The following is an 18,026-nucleotide window of genomic DNA, read 5'->3' on the forward strand; positions in this document are numbered from 1 at the left end:
TCTGACGCGATTCATTAATAACACTTAGACACTACCATCCATCGATCCATCCATCCATCATGTATTTATGTATGTGTGTAAAGGTCTTGCACTTATATTTTACTTTTATTTTTACATTATTTATGTACATATTTTTTTAAATCTGTCAGATTGCAATTTAATTTTTTTATTGTATTTTATTATTTTTTTTTTAAGTCATGATTAGGGCTGGGACAACGCGTCGAGGTCATCGATGACGTCGACGCAAAATATGCGCAGCGATTTGTCGACCTGTTTTTATTTCTCTAAAAAACGTTTGCAAAACGTTTACTTTATGTGCGCTGAATATACGTGATGGCCGGATCAACATTCTGTCCAACGTTATATAACCAATCCAGGGGTTTTTCTGCATTGATCTTTTTTTTTGGCGGCTGTCAAAGCCTTATTTGATCGGTGAGTGACAGTGACAGGGCGCGTACGAGAGAGAGCCCCGGCTGCGCGCGCACTCACAGTCGTCAAACAACACGAGCGCTTCTTGCTCTCTCCCTCCCTTGTGCATATTAACCAAAATCATTAGACACGATAGAAAAAGGGCGGAATGCCAAAGTTTCATGTGGAGCATTCAGAGATTTTTTTTCTCCATGACAGGCTGCTGGCTCCCACTGTTAATTTATTTATTTTTTTTGTAAAAGCACTCTCTGTATTAGCTTAAAGCCCTCAAGTTTACATTTACATACTGTATTCTTTCAATTGCTCTAAACAAGTATTTTGGGTGACCTTTTTTATTGAATACTAGACATCAAGTTGTTATTTGAAAGAATAACAACAACTACATCTGAAAGAACTTCTTTTTTCAGTAAGCTAGGCCCTATGTGTTCAGTAAGCTTGTTTCAGTAAGCTATGTGTTTTCAAGGCTTCAAGGTTTTATTGAATGCTATCTCTATACAAGTGCAAAGTAATGCATTCTTAGTCAGTCTTTTATTTTGTAATTTTAAGAGCAATAAACATATATTGCAATGTTAAGGAATTGATGTTTTTTTCATTCAGATATGTAAATCAACATGTATAAATTGTTAGTAGTCAATTAATGGGGAGATAATCGAAATCAAATCGGTCTGAAAAATTAATCGTTAGATTAATCGATGCATCGAAAAAATAATCGCTAGATTAATCGTTTAAAAAATAATCGTTTATCCCAGCCCTAGTCATGATCTTAGGGACATTTGTGTCTACGGCTTTTTGTTTGTACCCCTCTTGTCCTTTCCAGTATCCATTTAGCTCAATAACCTTCTTGCCACACTGCGTATTAAATTCCTATTAAAACTGAATTAAAATGATTTAATAGGAAAACAAGATCTCTTTGGAGACTCCTTACACTAATAAGTGAACAGGAAGGTAAAGTGTCCTCTGCAGCAGACCTGTTTACCTTTATTTACATGTTTATATGTTGTACTGTGCTCCGCTGAGAGTAATCATTGGCTATATGTCATTTAACAGATGTCTTGTAGAACAAACAAAATGTTTTGATGCATCATTACCTTAGAGTGGACTCATTATGGCTTGCAGCGTGGCTAATTAGTTTGTTCTCTGTGGATTGTCCTTCATAGTTAATGTAATGAGGTGCTGGTTATATTAGTTGTGGTGGTTTTGGGTCGACGCTGAAGTTTTTATCACCATTGGCTATAATTACTCTGTCGCTCACTGGCAAGCAGACAAAAGTGGCTTAAACCCCTGGCATGCTCTCATACTTTTTATCAACGCCAGTGGCACAGCAGCATCCTGTTTCTCCAGAGAGATTTTCTTCAAAATAATAAATACAAAAATAAAAAGCCTTGAAATGATCCCTCCCAGTCTCTCTTTTATTGTCTCCTCCAGTGACCTGAAAGATCCCCGGGGCTCAGAGTCATGCCTGCTTTACTTTGGAGAACTGATCCTGCAAAAACGGTTCAAAATTGGGACTGGTTTTTGGTGGAAAATGCAGGTTCTTTATAAAAACAAATAGTCCAAGACACTGCTTCTGATATTTTTCATTTATTTCTGTTTGAGTCTTATTTTGAATATTCACCATATTTATTCTTAATATTTATAAAATGTATCTGCAGGGATCCATAAGAAAGTTATTCTGAGAACTGAAAGCTAACAGCCATCTTTAAGATGTCTTGCAAGCACTGTGGAGCGAGGAGGAGAGTGAGAATTATTGACAAACATAAATCAATGTACAGATGGGTGAAAGCAACAGACTCATATTTAAAAGTTATTAACCTACATTTTACAGTTCATCCTTCAAACTTTTATCGCCTGTTGTTGAGGGCAAATGAAAATGAATTGATTAAAGTGTGAATTGAACACAGAGAGCGGGGCAGAATAGCCAGAAAGTCTTAGTAGGATATAATGCCATGTACACATGCATATTCCACAAGATGTACACTTCAAACCTCTTTAAGGTTTAATGAGAATAAAGATATTGATCTGGAAATGATGTCCATTTCAATGTGGCCAATGAATTAATGTAACAATGATTATGGAAATTAAGCATTGATTAAGTTGACTGGGCATAAACTGGGAAATATTAAGGCACAGAATGTAGTACTGTAAATGCTTTTCTAAGTCATTTAGCGCTTGAATAAATGATCACGTTCAGTTTAATTGTTTAATCTCACAGTATAGATATCTGTGGGCATTCTGTAGATGGAGTGCATTTAATTGTTTGTGCGCATTAATTTAAGATGATTTGACGATGATTTGATGATGATGAACCTTTTATATTGTGCAGTATTCATGGAAATGAGTAGAGTTTAAGGTGTACTGAATACAAGATTCGAAGATTAAAAGACAGAAAAGTTTCCAGACATTCTCTGTTGTGTCTTACCCCTGCAGTTCAAAGCCTTACCTTCTCAGATAAAATAAGAATGTTAAAGCTTTTTAAGCCATTAACAGGACAGCACACTGGAATGCTGATTTGGCTAATTTTGTTTTTTTAGGTACAAGTTGATCAGAAGGCGGGTGATCTGGCTGATTGGACAGTGGATCTCAGTGAAGTTCAAGCCAGAGCTGCGACCCCTGCTCTATGAGGTCATCCTCAGTCTCATGCAGGACCCTGACCTTGTGGTAAGTGAAACGTACAGGATGTAAAGGATTTTAAAGGGATAGTTCAGGCAAAACACTAGTACTCTGTGTACTCAACTCTGCTGGTCTTTGCATGCAACTACATTAAATGTGGACTTAGGCTTTCAAGTTACAAAAAGGACACAAATGCACCATTAAAAGTAACAAAACAATGTGAAATATTAAATTACTCTTGAAAATCTACTCTAAATGTCCTTGTCTCTTTCACGAGAGAGGTAGCAAAGTCTGGTTCATGGGTTATTCATTCTTTTCATTTGGATCTTTACAAATAATCAATTGGTCCAGTTCACAAAAACTGCTCTGAACGATTCACTAACCACTTTTGTTATCCTCTTAAGCAAACTTTTTCCGAAGCTTTCAAGCTTTTTTTCATTGTAATTGCATGAAAAAGAATGTCAAGCTAGGTTTAATTTCTACTTTTGTCTTCCTCAGAAGAATTAAGCACTTTATTATTTTCTGTATATTTTATGTATAATTAACATGATTAAGTAATGTTAAATGAGTATCCCCAAGCAAGCTGATGACTACACGCGACCATATGTCAATTTAATTGGGTTATTTTAATATTTGTATATGCTATTATAGTTTAAAATATATATTAAAAATCTTTTCAGTATTTTAACGTAAATTATAATACATATTTTAGTTTCCATTTTAGATTTTTTTTGTTCTTAAATATTACTCTTTAAATGTAATTTCTTATTTTAAATCCTGTTTTAGTGTAATTGTTGGTGTTTATATTTCTAATTAGTAATTTCAGTGCAAAATTATTTCATTTAGTAGCCAAGGCAACATTGCTATACGTTTTTGCCTAATATTTATTTTATTTTTAGGGCTGTTTGATTAATCGCATCAAAAATAATAATAGTATAATAAATTTTATATATATATATATATATGTTTATATATACATATGTATATATATATATACATATGTATATATATATATATATATGTATATATATATATATATATATGTTTATATATACATATGTATATATGTATATATATATATATATATATATATATGTTTATATATACATATGTATATATATATGTATATATATATACATATGTATATATATATATATGTATATATATATATACACATACATATATTTATATACATACATATATATACATACGTGTATATATATATATTTTTGATGCGATTAATCGAACAGCCCTAAAAATAAAATAAATATTAGACAAAAACGTAAAGCAATGTTATAAATGTATGTATGTATATATATATGTATGTATATATATATTTATGTATGTATGTATGTATATATATATATATATATATATGTGTGTGTGTGTGTGTGTGTGTGTTTAGCAGACCGTTTTATCCAAAGCGACATGCAAATGAGAACAATAGAAGCAATCAGACCAACAAGAAAGCAACAGTATACAAGTGATGTTACAAGTCTCAGTTAGTCTACTTTTTTTTACTAAATTAGAAAAAAATGAATAGAATAAGTTTTATATATTTAGTTTAAGGTGAAGTTAATAACTCTAATCTGATGTTATGCAGGAGAGCAGTCATGAATTCCCAATGTGCATTACCAATTATTGACTTTGCTTTCTTTGCATTGAAAGTCTTGACAAATCGCCCATTGGTTCAAATCAATACTGTCTTCCCCAATTAGGAACGTGTGAGGATGCTGATTAGCCACATTGTGTCTCGGTTATTAATGAGAGGCCATCATTAGATGCCAACTTATGAACAGCAACATTAATCAGGAGCACCAGTGGGTAATCGCTAATACGACTGCCAGTGACCAAAGGCAACCTCCAGCTTGCAGTTAGCCACGTTTAGTTCAAAATCAATTTCATGTGCACTGTGAGAACCTTTTATGGGTTGTTTTGGCTGTTGCTGTCCAACACTTTACCCAGCTTGTAGTCTTTTTCATATGCTGTTCAATAGAGTTTCCTTTATTCATTGTATATTTAGATGATTAAAAAAGAAATATGTTGAATTTACTTAACTTTTTTTTATGTCAGCAGGTTCCATGCAACTGGGTTATGTTGCATTTAATTAACATTATTTCATTAAACTTACGTTTAATATGTTAATCTAGTTTTTGTTTTCGAGGTGGCTCTTTTAAGGGGGTTAATTTAGAGACTACATTTCTCAAGGAAACTTACAGTATCCGGGTGATGACATTAGCGTGCTGTGCTTTATGTACTAACAGAGACTGTCAGCATGGTTAAAACCCTGTCTGGGAGCTCTCTAAATTCCCCATCATTACAGCACAGCTTCTGTACTCATCACACATTCATTGCCTTCAACCATACATTTCAAGAGAGTTACTGTCTGATCTCAAATAGCCAGCTGTCCCCCCATTATTTTCCATAATGCATAGGTCTGTCTTTTGTAGAGACTGACAGGCTAAATACCAATAACCTTTTATTGCACAAAACACTTTAATGTGTTGAGTTTTTAATTGTTGGTGTTTGTACTCAACAGATTGAGTTCTTGAGCCATCTTTTGCGGCTCTTGATAATGTAGTTTTGCACATCCTTAATTTTCCCATTTAAGATTTTAAAGTATGTTGTAAAAACATTGATACGACACTAGGATGTCAGCAGAAGGTGTTGGAATTCACCACATGTGGACAGATGTTTGTAAGAATCCTTTCTTGTTGGTATTATCGTAGTTTAAAAAATGGAATGAAGGCTTTATCAGCTTGCAGAGGGGTGGACTTGTTTATTAGGTGAAATAATAATAAACACCACATATGTGTTTTTGGGATTTAGGTGAAGGGTGATGCACAAATAATTTTCATTTCCATCAGCCTGATTGGAAATTTGATTGCTGTCGCTGGCTATGAAATGCTGCATTCTAAAATGGGGACAGCAGCATGAAATCATCCAAGCATTTTATCTAGGTTTCACTCCTAGCTGTCGTCCATTGCTGGCTTGATTACATTTACATTTAAGACATTGATTATGGCACGGTATTCACCTCTGTCGCCATCGTACTGATGGTGAAAGTTATTGCTGTGCCGCACTAAGCCTGAAGGTGAATATGTACCAGGGGTGGGCAGTATGATCAAAACCTTATATCACTGTATAAATAGTTTTATATCATGGTAACTGCATAAATCACAATATATTTATTTTTGCAGAAATTAAATGTAAATGTAAAAATCTAAGACTTCTGAGCAGTGTCACAAATTTGAAAATTTGATTCATACTTATTATTTTATATCATTTCTTTTTCATTTTTTCATATAATTTTATTTTTTAAATTAAATGTTAAATTCTAGATTGTCAATGTGGAATCCAATGTACGTAAAATTTACTAATGCCTAATACATACAGTTAGTTATTTTAGTGCTTCAACTTAAACTTATTATCTTAAATTAAAAATCTTACATTGCTGTATGAATAGTTTTATATCATAGTAATGGCATAAAGGCGAACATACTTATTTTTGCAGGAAATTAAATGTAAGTGTAAAAGTCCAAGACTACTAGTTAAATGCTTCTATTTTGCATTTTGAATATATATATATATATATATATATATATATATATTTCAAGTCACCTTTATTTGTATAGTGCCTTATGCGATACAGATCGTTTCAAAGCAGCTTCACAGTATTAAACCGTAGAAGAATCAATTATACAAACTTAAAAAATTAGACAAATCAGAATTCTATTGAATCTTAATTCTGATGATCGTATTAGCATATTTGATTCATGATTTAATGCAGAAATGTAAATATTTCTTATTAATTTTATATCACTTCTTTGTTATATTTATATATTTACAGGTTTAAATAATTTTTAATTCTAAATAGTGTAGATGCCAATATATATTAAGTAATATGATGTTTATTTATATAACTTGTATAACAGTAAACTTTTCTGTAATCTGTTTTGAATTGTGCAGGTACTCATAATATTTCTTTAACTTATTTTGGATGTTCCTCTCTATATTTTAATATTCCATGTTTCTCTCAAATAGCATGTAAATAGTGTAACGGTCCTGCCCAGTCATAATCCATGTGTATTTTTCTTGCATCACGCTGTTCACGCCGTCATACTGCCCGACCCTAGCATGTACTTATTTATTCATTGATTTGTTCATTGCATTTATGAAAGCCAGTGTAGTCGAAGCACCAAGGCAGATGTGCAGCCCACTCTCTCATGTCATATCACTCCTGCAGGCTCAGCAGATCCAGTTTAAATATTTAAGTTGTGGAGATGACAGACCATTAGCATGCTTTTCAAACATCTGCGAGCTCCCCGCCAAGCGCACTTACTAGGGTATTTATGTATGTATTTACATGCTAGCCACGGGAAATTGGAGTAAGAGACCACTGGAACGAGGCAAACCATGGACTCATCAAACACTATTAGCTCTCCTTCAGCTGTGCAGCTGCTAGGGACGTGTGACAGGGAATCCAAATAAAGTCTACATTTTTGTTATTAACTTATCAAACCAAGTAAAAACCCAGCTCTGTTTCACTCAGCTAACCCAACCAGAGAGGGAACGGTGGACAAATATTACTAACCAATGGAAATCAGAACTAACTGGGAAGGCCGATAAGATATGCTTTTAATGTATTTCACATTTCATCGCATATACGTGTCAGGCATTGAAATGTTGTTGCGTCTCAAGGGTGAGTCTCAAATGGCGACAGAGCAATATAAATGTAAAACCTGAGACGCTTTTCTAGGGGAGTCTCTTGAGATCGTTCATTTTTGGTACATTCCTTTGGGGGAAGCATTTCTATGGTGTAGCATTAAAGGGAGAGGTCACCAAAAAATGAACTTTGTGACTTTCTTCTTCGGAACACAAAAGAAGATAATTTGGAGCAGTGTTTCCAGCAGAACTTTCCCACAGACTGGGATGGACCTTGGAAGAAAATTATTTTATATATATTTATATTTAAATGCATTTAAATAAAAATGAAGATCCCCAACAGCTTTTTAGTAACCTGTTTGAACAGAGTGAAGTCTCTTCATTGACTAGTACCTGGACTTTAAAGTGGACTCAAAGCTCTTTTTAGTTGTGATAGTGTCTCAGTCCACATCACTTTCACACTGGTGTTTTTAGAAAGCCAAACCATTAAAAAAGAAACTAATTAATTATTATTTTATCCAGTAATATATTACCATTCTAATACCTCTCTTTTGCAAGAGAGGAAGCAAGCGCCGTCTGGAATCATATCAGCAGGACGAGCCATCCTGAAGCCGCTGGCATCGCCGCCTTCCACTGCCGTTCCTGCTGCGCTATCCGGCGCCCATATCCTTTACATCCTTATTCTGTTATATCCTGTGTGTGTGTTCGCCCTGCGACGCACATTCACAAAAGAGCTGCGTCTTTTTAAAGATGCCCTCGTGCGGCTCGTGCAGAGCCCCGCTCAGCGAAGGAGATCGTCACGTCATCTGCGTCTCCTGTCTGGGTGAGGACCATGCAGCGCTCGCGCTCGCTGATGGCGGATGCCCTCATTGCGAGTTAATGCCTATGGTGACTCTGAGGACTCGCCTTGCATCCTTCTCGAAGCCTGCATCATCCGCTGCGCCGCTCGCAGCGCCTACCAGAACCGCCTCCAGCTCGGCCGACCTCGCCGGTTCCCTCCGCTTCGCCGGCCTCCCCTGCATCGCTTCCCGATGCTCAGCGTCCGCTGCTTGCCGACGCGTCATCTGAGGAAGTGGATCTCAGGCCCGCGTCGGAGGAAGAAGACACGTGCTCTCTGCTTGCTTCGGGCAGTGAGGGTTGGGCGAGCTCCGTGGATCTCGCGCCCGCTGCTCAGAGGCCCAGCAGACGGGGGGATATCGATAAGGAGCTGATGCGTGTACTCTCGCTGGCCGCGTGGAGCCTCGGCCTCGAGTGGTCTGCACCAGCGCCCCCTTCACATTCCCGGCTGGATGGTAGCTATCTTCCAGATGAGCGCTCTTCCTCAAGCTCAAAGCACGCCCCTTTTCTTCCTGAGCTTCACGAAGAAGTGGCGAAAGCTTGGGACGCTTCATTCTCGGCGAGAATCGGCTCATCTGTTTACCGATCAGGTGTAAGCCTGGGGACTTCCCCGAGTGTGAAAATGGTGTCGACGGACGCCTCAACTTCGGGATGGGGTGCGCTGCTCGAAGGCAGACCTTCCTTTGGCCTATGGTCAGAACGGGAAAAGCTCCATCATATCAACTGCCTGGAAATGCTGGCAGTGGAGAACGCACTGACGCGCTTTTGTCCCCATATCAAGGATCACCACGTCGTAGTCCGTTCGGACAACATGTCCGTTGTGTCCTACATAAATCGCCAGGGCGGTCTCGGGTCCCGAAACCTGTGCAGGCTGACGGAACGCCTCCTGGTTTGGGCTCAGCGCAACGTGCGCTCGCTGAGAGCAGTGCATGTGCCTGGACTGCAGAATCTGGGTCCAGACAGGCTGTCCAGAGGCAATGTTCCTACGGGCGAATGGTCTCTACACCCGCAAACAGTCCGGCTGTTGTGGGAGAGATTTGGCATGGCGAAGGTGGACTTCTTTGCGTCCCACGAAAACGCTCACTGCCCCGCGTTCTTTTCCAAGAACGAAAGCGCGCTGTCATGGAGATGGCCGTGCTGCCCGCTTTATGCGTTCCCTCCCGTCTCCCTCCTTCCGCAGGTGATAGAACGGGTGAGAGAAACGAGATGTTCAATACTGCTTGTAGCACCTCTTTGGAAGAACCAACGATGGTTCCCAGATTTGATGCAGTTAGCAGATGTCGCCCCGTGGCCGGTACCCTTGAGGAGGGACCTCCTCTCGCAGGCCAGGGGCTCGATTTGGCACCCTCAACCGGAGTTGTGGTCCCTCCATGTGTGGGCACTCAACGGTTACCCGCTGATCTCGCAGTGGGAGTGCTAAATACCATCACTCAGGCTAGAGCTGTATGCCTCGAAGTGGTCGGTGTTCTCCAGCTGGTGCACAGCTCGAGGTTATTCACCCCTTAGTTGTGAGGTGACGGAGGTCCTCTCCTTCCTACAGGAGCTGTTGGATAAGGGCAGAGCCCCATCCACGCTAAAAGTTTATGTGGCGGCCATCGCGGCGTTTTCTGAAACGGCGTCCGGTCAGTCAATAGGAAGGAACGATTTGGTCATCCGGTTCCTCAGAGGAGCTAGGAGGCTGAATCCTCCCAGACCTCCGTCAGTCCCTATGTGGGACCTCGCGGCGGTTTTGGAGGCCTTGAAGGGTCCCCCTTTTGAGCCTATCCAATCGGTTAGCCTTCAGCATCTGTCGTTCAAGACAGTATTCTTGTTGGCTCTCGCTTCTGTGAAGCGTGTGGGTGATTTGCACGCGCTCTCGGTTAGCCAGTCGTGCTTGGAGTTTGGGCCCAATGACTCAAGAGTCATACTCAAAACTAGGCACGGTTATGTGCCGAAATCCCTCAACACACCGTTTCGGGCTCAGGTTATTGCCCTGTCTGCCCTGCCGGTGTCAGGGGAGGATGGAGACTCGAGTCTTCTTTGCCCTGTCAGGGTTTTAAGAGCTTATGTGTCTCGCTCTGCTGCCTTTCGGCAGACGGAGCAGCTGTTTGTCTCGTTCGGTGGACGTTCCAAGGGAATGGCTGTTTCGAGACAGACTCTATCCAGATGGCCATAGCGTTAGCTTACGCTTCCAGGGGCCTTCAGTGCCCGTTGGGCGTCAGAGCACACTCCACAAGAGGTGTCGCCTCGTTGTGGGCGTGGTCTTCTGGGATCTCCTTGCAGGATATATGTATGGCGGCAGGTTGGGCCTCGCCGTCTACATTTATCAGGTTCTATAACCTGGAGGTTCCCGCCTTGCAAGCAAGGCTGCTGTCAGTATAGTCGAATCAGGGCCCTGAGGGGAATTCTGAGTTCACGAGCGCTATGCGCTGCCGACTGTTATATGGGCAGTATTGCGTAAGACCCGCATTGCCACATTGGTCAGGCCTTGCCTCGGCTGTGTGATGTCATATTGCCGCATCTACGGATGCTGCTAGATATGGGACGGAGGGCTTCCCCCCTTTCTGTCCTGGACTCTCTGTGAGTCCCTCAGGTGACTGTGCACTGTAAATCCTGGGCGTTGCTTCAGGTTTATTGGTGTGTGATCCCTGCGCGCACGGCGTTTTACATTGGGTTCCCGTAGCGTCTTAGCTAAGACGCAGTACGAGAGAGCTCTCGTAAGAGAACGTACTCGGTTACTAAACGTAACCTCGGTTCTCTCTAGAAGAGCGAACAAGTACTGCGTTCTCTGCCGTGCGTACGATTCACTCTGGTTCGCTTCGGCGATGAAATAAATCAGGTGAGTCAGCCTTTTCGAGCTCCTTTTATAGGTTGGGCCACACCCGTTTCGGCGGGAAGTGGCAAGAAGGGCGCGAAGCGCCCTTATTGGTCTGATGGTCTGATGTTGCATCAGCCTGCGCTCGATAAGCCAATGGGCGAACGAGCCGTCTCGCCTATGGCTGTGTACTGCTGCAAATGCGCTTTACAAAAATACAAAATTAAGGATAATTTTTTGCTTCAGTATTTCGTGAAAAGAGACTTTTCCCGTAGCGTCTTAGCTAAGACGCAGTACGAGAGAGCTCTCGTAAGAGAACTGCAGTTTCAGTTTGGTTTTTATTTTTGGGTGAACTAATAATTAACTATTGGCGACCATTTTTATCTGCAACTGTATCCAAAACACACTTTAACAAGCTATCTTTTTCTCTTGTGTTTTTTTTTTTTTGACCTAGCAAGATGATGTCAACTAAACGGATTAAATCTCAGATTAGCAGACTCTACATTCATAGTTTCCCACAAACACGCGTCGTCTATGAGCGAGTCGAGCCGGCAGCGCTCTAGAGGTGCTGTCATGTCAGTGTGCAGACGCGCGGTGTGAGTAGACTTGACAGTTGCCGCAGGGCCCGGAGGCTGCAGGCAAAGGCAAACTACTCTTACACGGTTCCAGCATATCAACAACTCTGGAGATTTTACCCTTCTGCTTATAAAACAACCCATCGGTCATTTCCTGGGTTCAATTAAATCTCCACGAGTCTAGAAATTCATTATATGCCAGTCAGCCACCATTCAAATAATGACATGTTGTGGTCAGTGTGGTTTTGATTTCAGTACGAGAGGTTGCACATTCAAACTTTGTGTGAGTGGCATTTTTTTAACAACCAATTACAGTGATATTTGTTTGTCAGAATATGTTTACCAGGAACAGTTTATTTGTGTCCTATACAGAGTAAATCCAAGGTATTCCGGTTAATCACACATTTTATAAGGACTGAGATGATGGAAAGAAGTAACATGTTAAATAATAGATTTGGGACCTCACCAGAGTTGGAGACAGTGGAGATCTCCTGCCTCCAGGAGCTTTCAACACAGCCGTAGATCGTTTATCTTTCAGGTTTCAACGTGGCCCCAACTATATTATGCAAAGGAAATGAGATCGGGCTACTTCTATTTCATGGTTTGTCGGCTTGAAAAGAATAGACTAATCACTTTCATATGCACGCACCCTCATACATATCTACAGTTTGTATTTGCAGATACTGTACCCTCGCACAGCAGCCCTCACTTGCAGTGCCACTATATCACTAGGGGAACAACTGCCTTGTCTTTATTGTTTGGACATCTAATTATCCATGTGAATGTTTTTGTTTCATATCATCAGTTATTGGGGAAATTGTAATGTTTATCTCATCAGCAAGATTGCGGACTCAAAATTAGGTTTTGAGTTTTGTCCGCGATAATGAAAATATTTTTAAAGACTGTTTTATTATTTCAAATGTATTTGGTTAAAATTAGATTTGTTAGTTTTTGACATTTCGCGAGTCTGTTGAACACATTTCAAGCCATTTCACCAACATGTGACTATAATGTGTCAAATATTAACTATGTTGTTAGGACGTTTCTTCAAAGCAAAAAAGCTATAGCCAAAACCGAAAACAGAGTGAAAAATGAACAGTGCATGGATCATTGTTTGCGTGGGAAGTCTTGAGGGGGGATTACTGCAGCAGCTGTGTCTTCTGCGATTGCTCATGGAGACTAATAGCTATTATTCACAAGCTTCTCTATTCAGAAGAGCCCAAAGAAAGCAGGATTACACACCTATATCCATAATTGAGGCAAGCTGAGTAGACTGATAACAGTGATGCAGGCAGAACCTTTGGCTGAGCAGATCCATGTTGATCGAGCGCTCTGGTTGGCCAGGTAGCACATGGACTCGTCCAGCTTCCGCAGGCAGGCAAACACCTTGTTAAAGGGTTACTGTCACTGAATCCCATCTCCTCACTCATAATTCTCTTATATCTACTGGGTGGGTGCTCTGTACTCTGGCAGGGAACGGAGTGCTTTATTCTCAGCCAGTGTTTGATGTTTATACCTCTGAGAGAGAAGGCAGTGCTGTTTATCTCGCTGCTTTTATTACTTTGTATAATATGTAAGCCCTCTTAAACCATTTCAATGACGATAGATTGAATTCGGTAAGGTTTTTTTTTAGCTGATTTTATTGTTTCTGGTAGTTACAGGCTTTACAACCTGTCATTCAGCAATACAAATGCTTAGAAAATAGCAGGTTTTGTGCGTCTAATTTGGTTTCCTAAATAGGAGCGTAAATGAAGTGTAAACTCTACCACCTGTGTGGCGCTGCTCTAACAGTCTTCCACGAGTACAGCTGTAGCCCCCTAGAGAATTATGGGATGTTCACACTGATAGTTGCTGTATCTGAAATCACATACTTTCATCTAACATGCTTTCATTCATCTACCATAAATTATTTGGTTACAGTTTGTTTTAAGGTGTCCTTGTTTACTTACAGTGTAATTATACAATTATTTGTTTACTTGTTACAGAGTAATATTGGCTAATGACATGTACTTATTATAGGGTTAGTTTCCTGTAATTATGCTAAATGTTAGCTTATTACTTATAGCATTGAGAGTGAAGTATGTGATAAAACAGATCATTCAACAGTGAGGAACATCTATCTTACAAAGGTTCAATGATAATATAATCCGGACTAATACAGATAAACAGATAATAATTTTCATGTAATGACCATTGATCAATAAGTGTTTATTAAAATTGTTTAAATTCTTTCATTTGACGTGAATTTGTCTATATATTTTTTTATTTAATATTAACTACATTAGTGAACATACCAATAAACAATACTTCTGCAGCATTTATTAATAATAATGTAATTTTCTTAATTATACTTTTTTGAAAATCAAAAGTTGTATCTGTTAACAATCGAACTTTGAACAAACATGAACAAAGTAACATTTGTATTTTTATATAATAATAAATCCTGTTAAATTTATTACTCATAGTTCATGTTGACTAATGTATTAAATAATGTTAACATGACACCTTATTGTAAAGTGTTTCCTAAATATCCAGGATCTTGTGTTAGTGATGCATTTTAAATGTTTAATATTGACCTATGACTAATATGATATGGTATTGTGTATCCCTAATTTGGAAGACTGGAAGATTGAGAGTTTCCAGCATTTCCATTAACATTGTGACCAACACAACAGTGACCATTGGTGAGACAACAAAGCAGCTGCCAGCTGTAAATGGACTTTGAATGAAAGAACTGTACGAGGATGAATTTGGACCAAATTGTCTTTGTCCGCTTGGGTCTTTGTCAGTTAACTACTTAATAAATGCATCGCACTAGGCCCTTGGCTATAACTCAGAAAATTGCTTGATCATTAAGTTTGATTTGTGTTGGGGAAATTTCATCAGCTCCTGCTGTAGCTCGTTATAAACCTGTTTGTGGAGCGCAGCATGCTGTCCCATCAGCCTGTGTAATAGATCATTGTGAGAGAGAGGGTGGCGGGGTCCGTCATTAGCCACCTGCTTGAGACGTACTCTTTATACGATCCTTGCTAACACCCTCAGGCTCCTCCGTTATCCCATACCGGCACGACCTTTTAATGATGCTAATTTGGTTTTAGATACAGGCTAACTCTCAAGATTTATATGTTGAGGAAACTTGCGTAGGCTTAGAGGTCCCTTGTCAACATGTACCACACTGATTTAAGGTGATATTAATGGCTGTCCTTTAAAAGAGTTCTTTGGAGGTGAAGCGTATAAAATATTTTCTCCTAACCCATTTTAATGTGCAGAGAAAACTATAAGTAAGCCACCTGTGCACAGACTTCCTAAAGCTTGTATTGGTGGAACACTTGAGGCGGGACTAACTGTTTGACTGAACACTGACAGAGGGGAATGGGGCAAAAGGGGTCTTGAGAAAATGATACTCTACCGAAATTTGAATATATATATATTCATATGTATATGTATGTATGCATGTATGTGTGAATATATATATATGTGTGTGTGTGTGTGTGTGTGTGTGTGTGTGTGTGTGTGTGTGTGTGTGTTTGTCTGTTTTTTATTTTTTTAATTGCAATTTATTTATTTGATGGCAAAGTCCAGTCTTCAGTGTCATAGGATCCTTCAGGAATCATTCTAATATGAAGAAACATCTTCAATTTTATAAACAGTTGTGCTACTTAATATTTTTTGTGGTAACAGTGACAGTTTTTCTTTTTAATCTAGCAATAACAAACTAGCGAAAATGTCTCGGAACATTTCAGAAGGTGTGGAATCTCTGAATCATTATTTCCATTTCATTCGGTGCCAGTAGTGGTGTGGAAACGACAGACTTTAATTATTGTTTTATGATAATGCAGTTTTTCTCTGTTTTTAGGTTCGCATCGAAACGGCCACAACTCTAAAGCTGGATATCCTTTTCCTCTGAGTGATGCTAAGCCCGTCCTAGTTTACAGACTTTACAGCAGGCTGGTCATTTGTCAGCTTTAATTGGATGCATTTAAGCACTCTTGTAATTAGTTTGCCTATTAACCCCTAGCCATTCAACAACACCCGCTTGTTTGCATGGCGTTGAATGATTACTTAATCACTTTCATCCTCATTCATCTGCATGTCAGATAATCATGCGTATTTAAGAGCTCATTGCTTCTCACCTCCAGTCATTAAACTTAACTCAGCCTTACCCGTTGATGACTTCGAGTTCAGAACTGAGCAGTTCTTACCGGTAAGATTTGTTGTTTTGAACATTTGGCATCATTGCATTTCAATTGTTGAGTAAAAGGTCTTCATTGACAACTCTTTTATTCCTTTTCAGTACTTGGAGTCTATTTTCAGCCTGTTGTTCCAGCTGCTGCAACAGGTCAATGAATGCGACACCAAAATGCAAGTTCTCCACGTTATTTCCTGCGTCATCGAGAGAGTCAGCATCCAGGTGAGATTCAGCCCCTCCAAGAGGTCAAATGAAGTCATCTGAGCGCAGAGGGTTCAATCTTAACTCTCCGATCGGATGCTTTTCTAGATATTCCTCAGGCTTCTTTGTTTTTGCACACTGAACGGCACATATTGATGTCATGTCATTACCAAACAATGCTGTCTGAGGACAAGGTCATGACCTGCTTTGAAAATAACCTTTAGCTAATGCATGAGGCTTGACTCTGAGCCATTTGATGAATGACATTTAATTTAGCCATGTTAGAATGCAAAGCTCGTGATTTAAGATTCGTTCAGTCAAACATGCATAAATTACAGCCGGTCATACCATGTGTACATTGAAAGCTTTCACAAGTGACCGTCCGTGTCAACCTTTTGCTGCACAGGAGATATTTAATGCCCTATTGAATGATTCCCATGATTTTGCTCCTGTTTTGCCCTGTAGGAGAGTATATATTCAGCTTAAAGATTAGTCAAATGACCAGTATTAAATATGAAAGTGTTTTCCTTCTGCACATCCATCCATTTTTTGGTTCATTCAGAGAAAATCTATTCTCGTTTTTATTCATTGTGAGCTCAGAAATGTGTCTTTTGACAAATCTTTTTGACATTTTAGTCTTTATCTTTTTCACTCCTTGTGAAATAATGGCTTTTCCATCACACTCTTTTTGAACTTTAACTGCTTTTCAATAAGTTCCCCATGCCAGAGCTTAGCTAGTTTTACCTTTTGTTAAAGCTTGCGTCACTCATGGAATAAAATCTCAACTCGTTCTCCCATTGTAAAAGACCACGTGGAATTTTCTAGGCGAAATAGTTTGGAAGTAAATTCAGACCTTTGGGAGCCGTCCCTGATCATTCAATTCGCAATACTAAGAGAGGCCTGTTTCTGCCGAAGAAATCGAAAGATAAAAAATGGTCAATTGCAAATTTATCTCTTCCAATTGCAATATCTAAAAATAATTTCAGCATATTTAAACTGTGTTTTCCTTTGAGCAGATGAAAACGCTGATAAAGCACAAATGCTAGGAGCTTGACAGCCAAAAAAAAAAAAAACTCACAAATGTAATGTTTACTAAACTACTACATCCAGTTACAATGAGAAAGTGTTAAGTATGTTAGAGATTTACATGTGAAGTAAAGCTCATTGAGAAGTCAACACTGGAAGCACTGAGTTTTACATTTGTATGTAAATATGATGTAATTTGATTACATTGTTCTGAATTTCATTGGTTCCCTGCTTGAGAGGCATTCCAGCAGTAAAGGATGCTAATATTAATCAAAGAATATAAAGTTTTAACACAATACTGCAAAAATAGACCTGGAGAAAGTGAGTGAGGATTTAGACAGAGATTACAAATGTTATCTATAGGAATAATTCATGGAATATTTTTCATAAAATCAGGTTCCAAATCACAAGGCAGAATAAATTGCATAAGCAGCATATAAACAGAAACCTGTAACACAGACAGAAGTAGTACTTGCCACAAAAAGTTCTTGCGATAGTGACCATCAGTATCACTTAAATAACAAACATAATTTTGTACTAACTGGGTAAAAATTATATTGTAATAATGTTGATGATGATGATGATATTACTACTTTTTATACTACTTTTTATTACTATCATTATTTTTCTTACTATTGTTATAATTTTTTCTTTATTTTAAAAAGTATTTATTTATCAGCTTGTTTGTATATTAATAATT

The 18,026-nt window shown here is 38.8% G+C and overlaps 1 protein-coding gene across 1 annotated transcript in view; it reads left to right on the forward strand.

Annotated features, from left to right (window-relative positions):
* The window catches only part of LOC132114442 (importin-11), a 146,488-nt gene that overhangs the window by 65,128 nt on the left and 63,334 nt on the right, over window positions 1-18,026 (forward strand). The window contains exons 16-19 of the mRNA XM_059522565.1: window positions 2,961-3,087; window positions 15,767-15,800; window positions 16,074-16,114; window positions 16,205-16,321. Coding sequence (XP_059378548.1) covers window positions 2,961-3,087; window positions 15,767-15,800; window positions 16,074-16,114; window positions 16,205-16,321 — 319 coding nt within the window. The remainder of the gene's footprint in view (window positions 1-2,960; window positions 3,088-15,766; window positions 15,801-16,073; window positions 16,115-16,204; window positions 16,322-18,026) is intronic.

Source organism: Carassius carassius, chromosome 34 (genome assembly GCF_963082965.1).
Source record: "Carassius carassius chromosome 34, fCarCar2.1, whole genome shotgun sequence".
In the NCBI taxonomy this organism is placed as follows: Eukaryota; Metazoa; Chordata; class Actinopteri; order Cypriniformes; family Cyprinidae; genus Carassius; species Carassius carassius.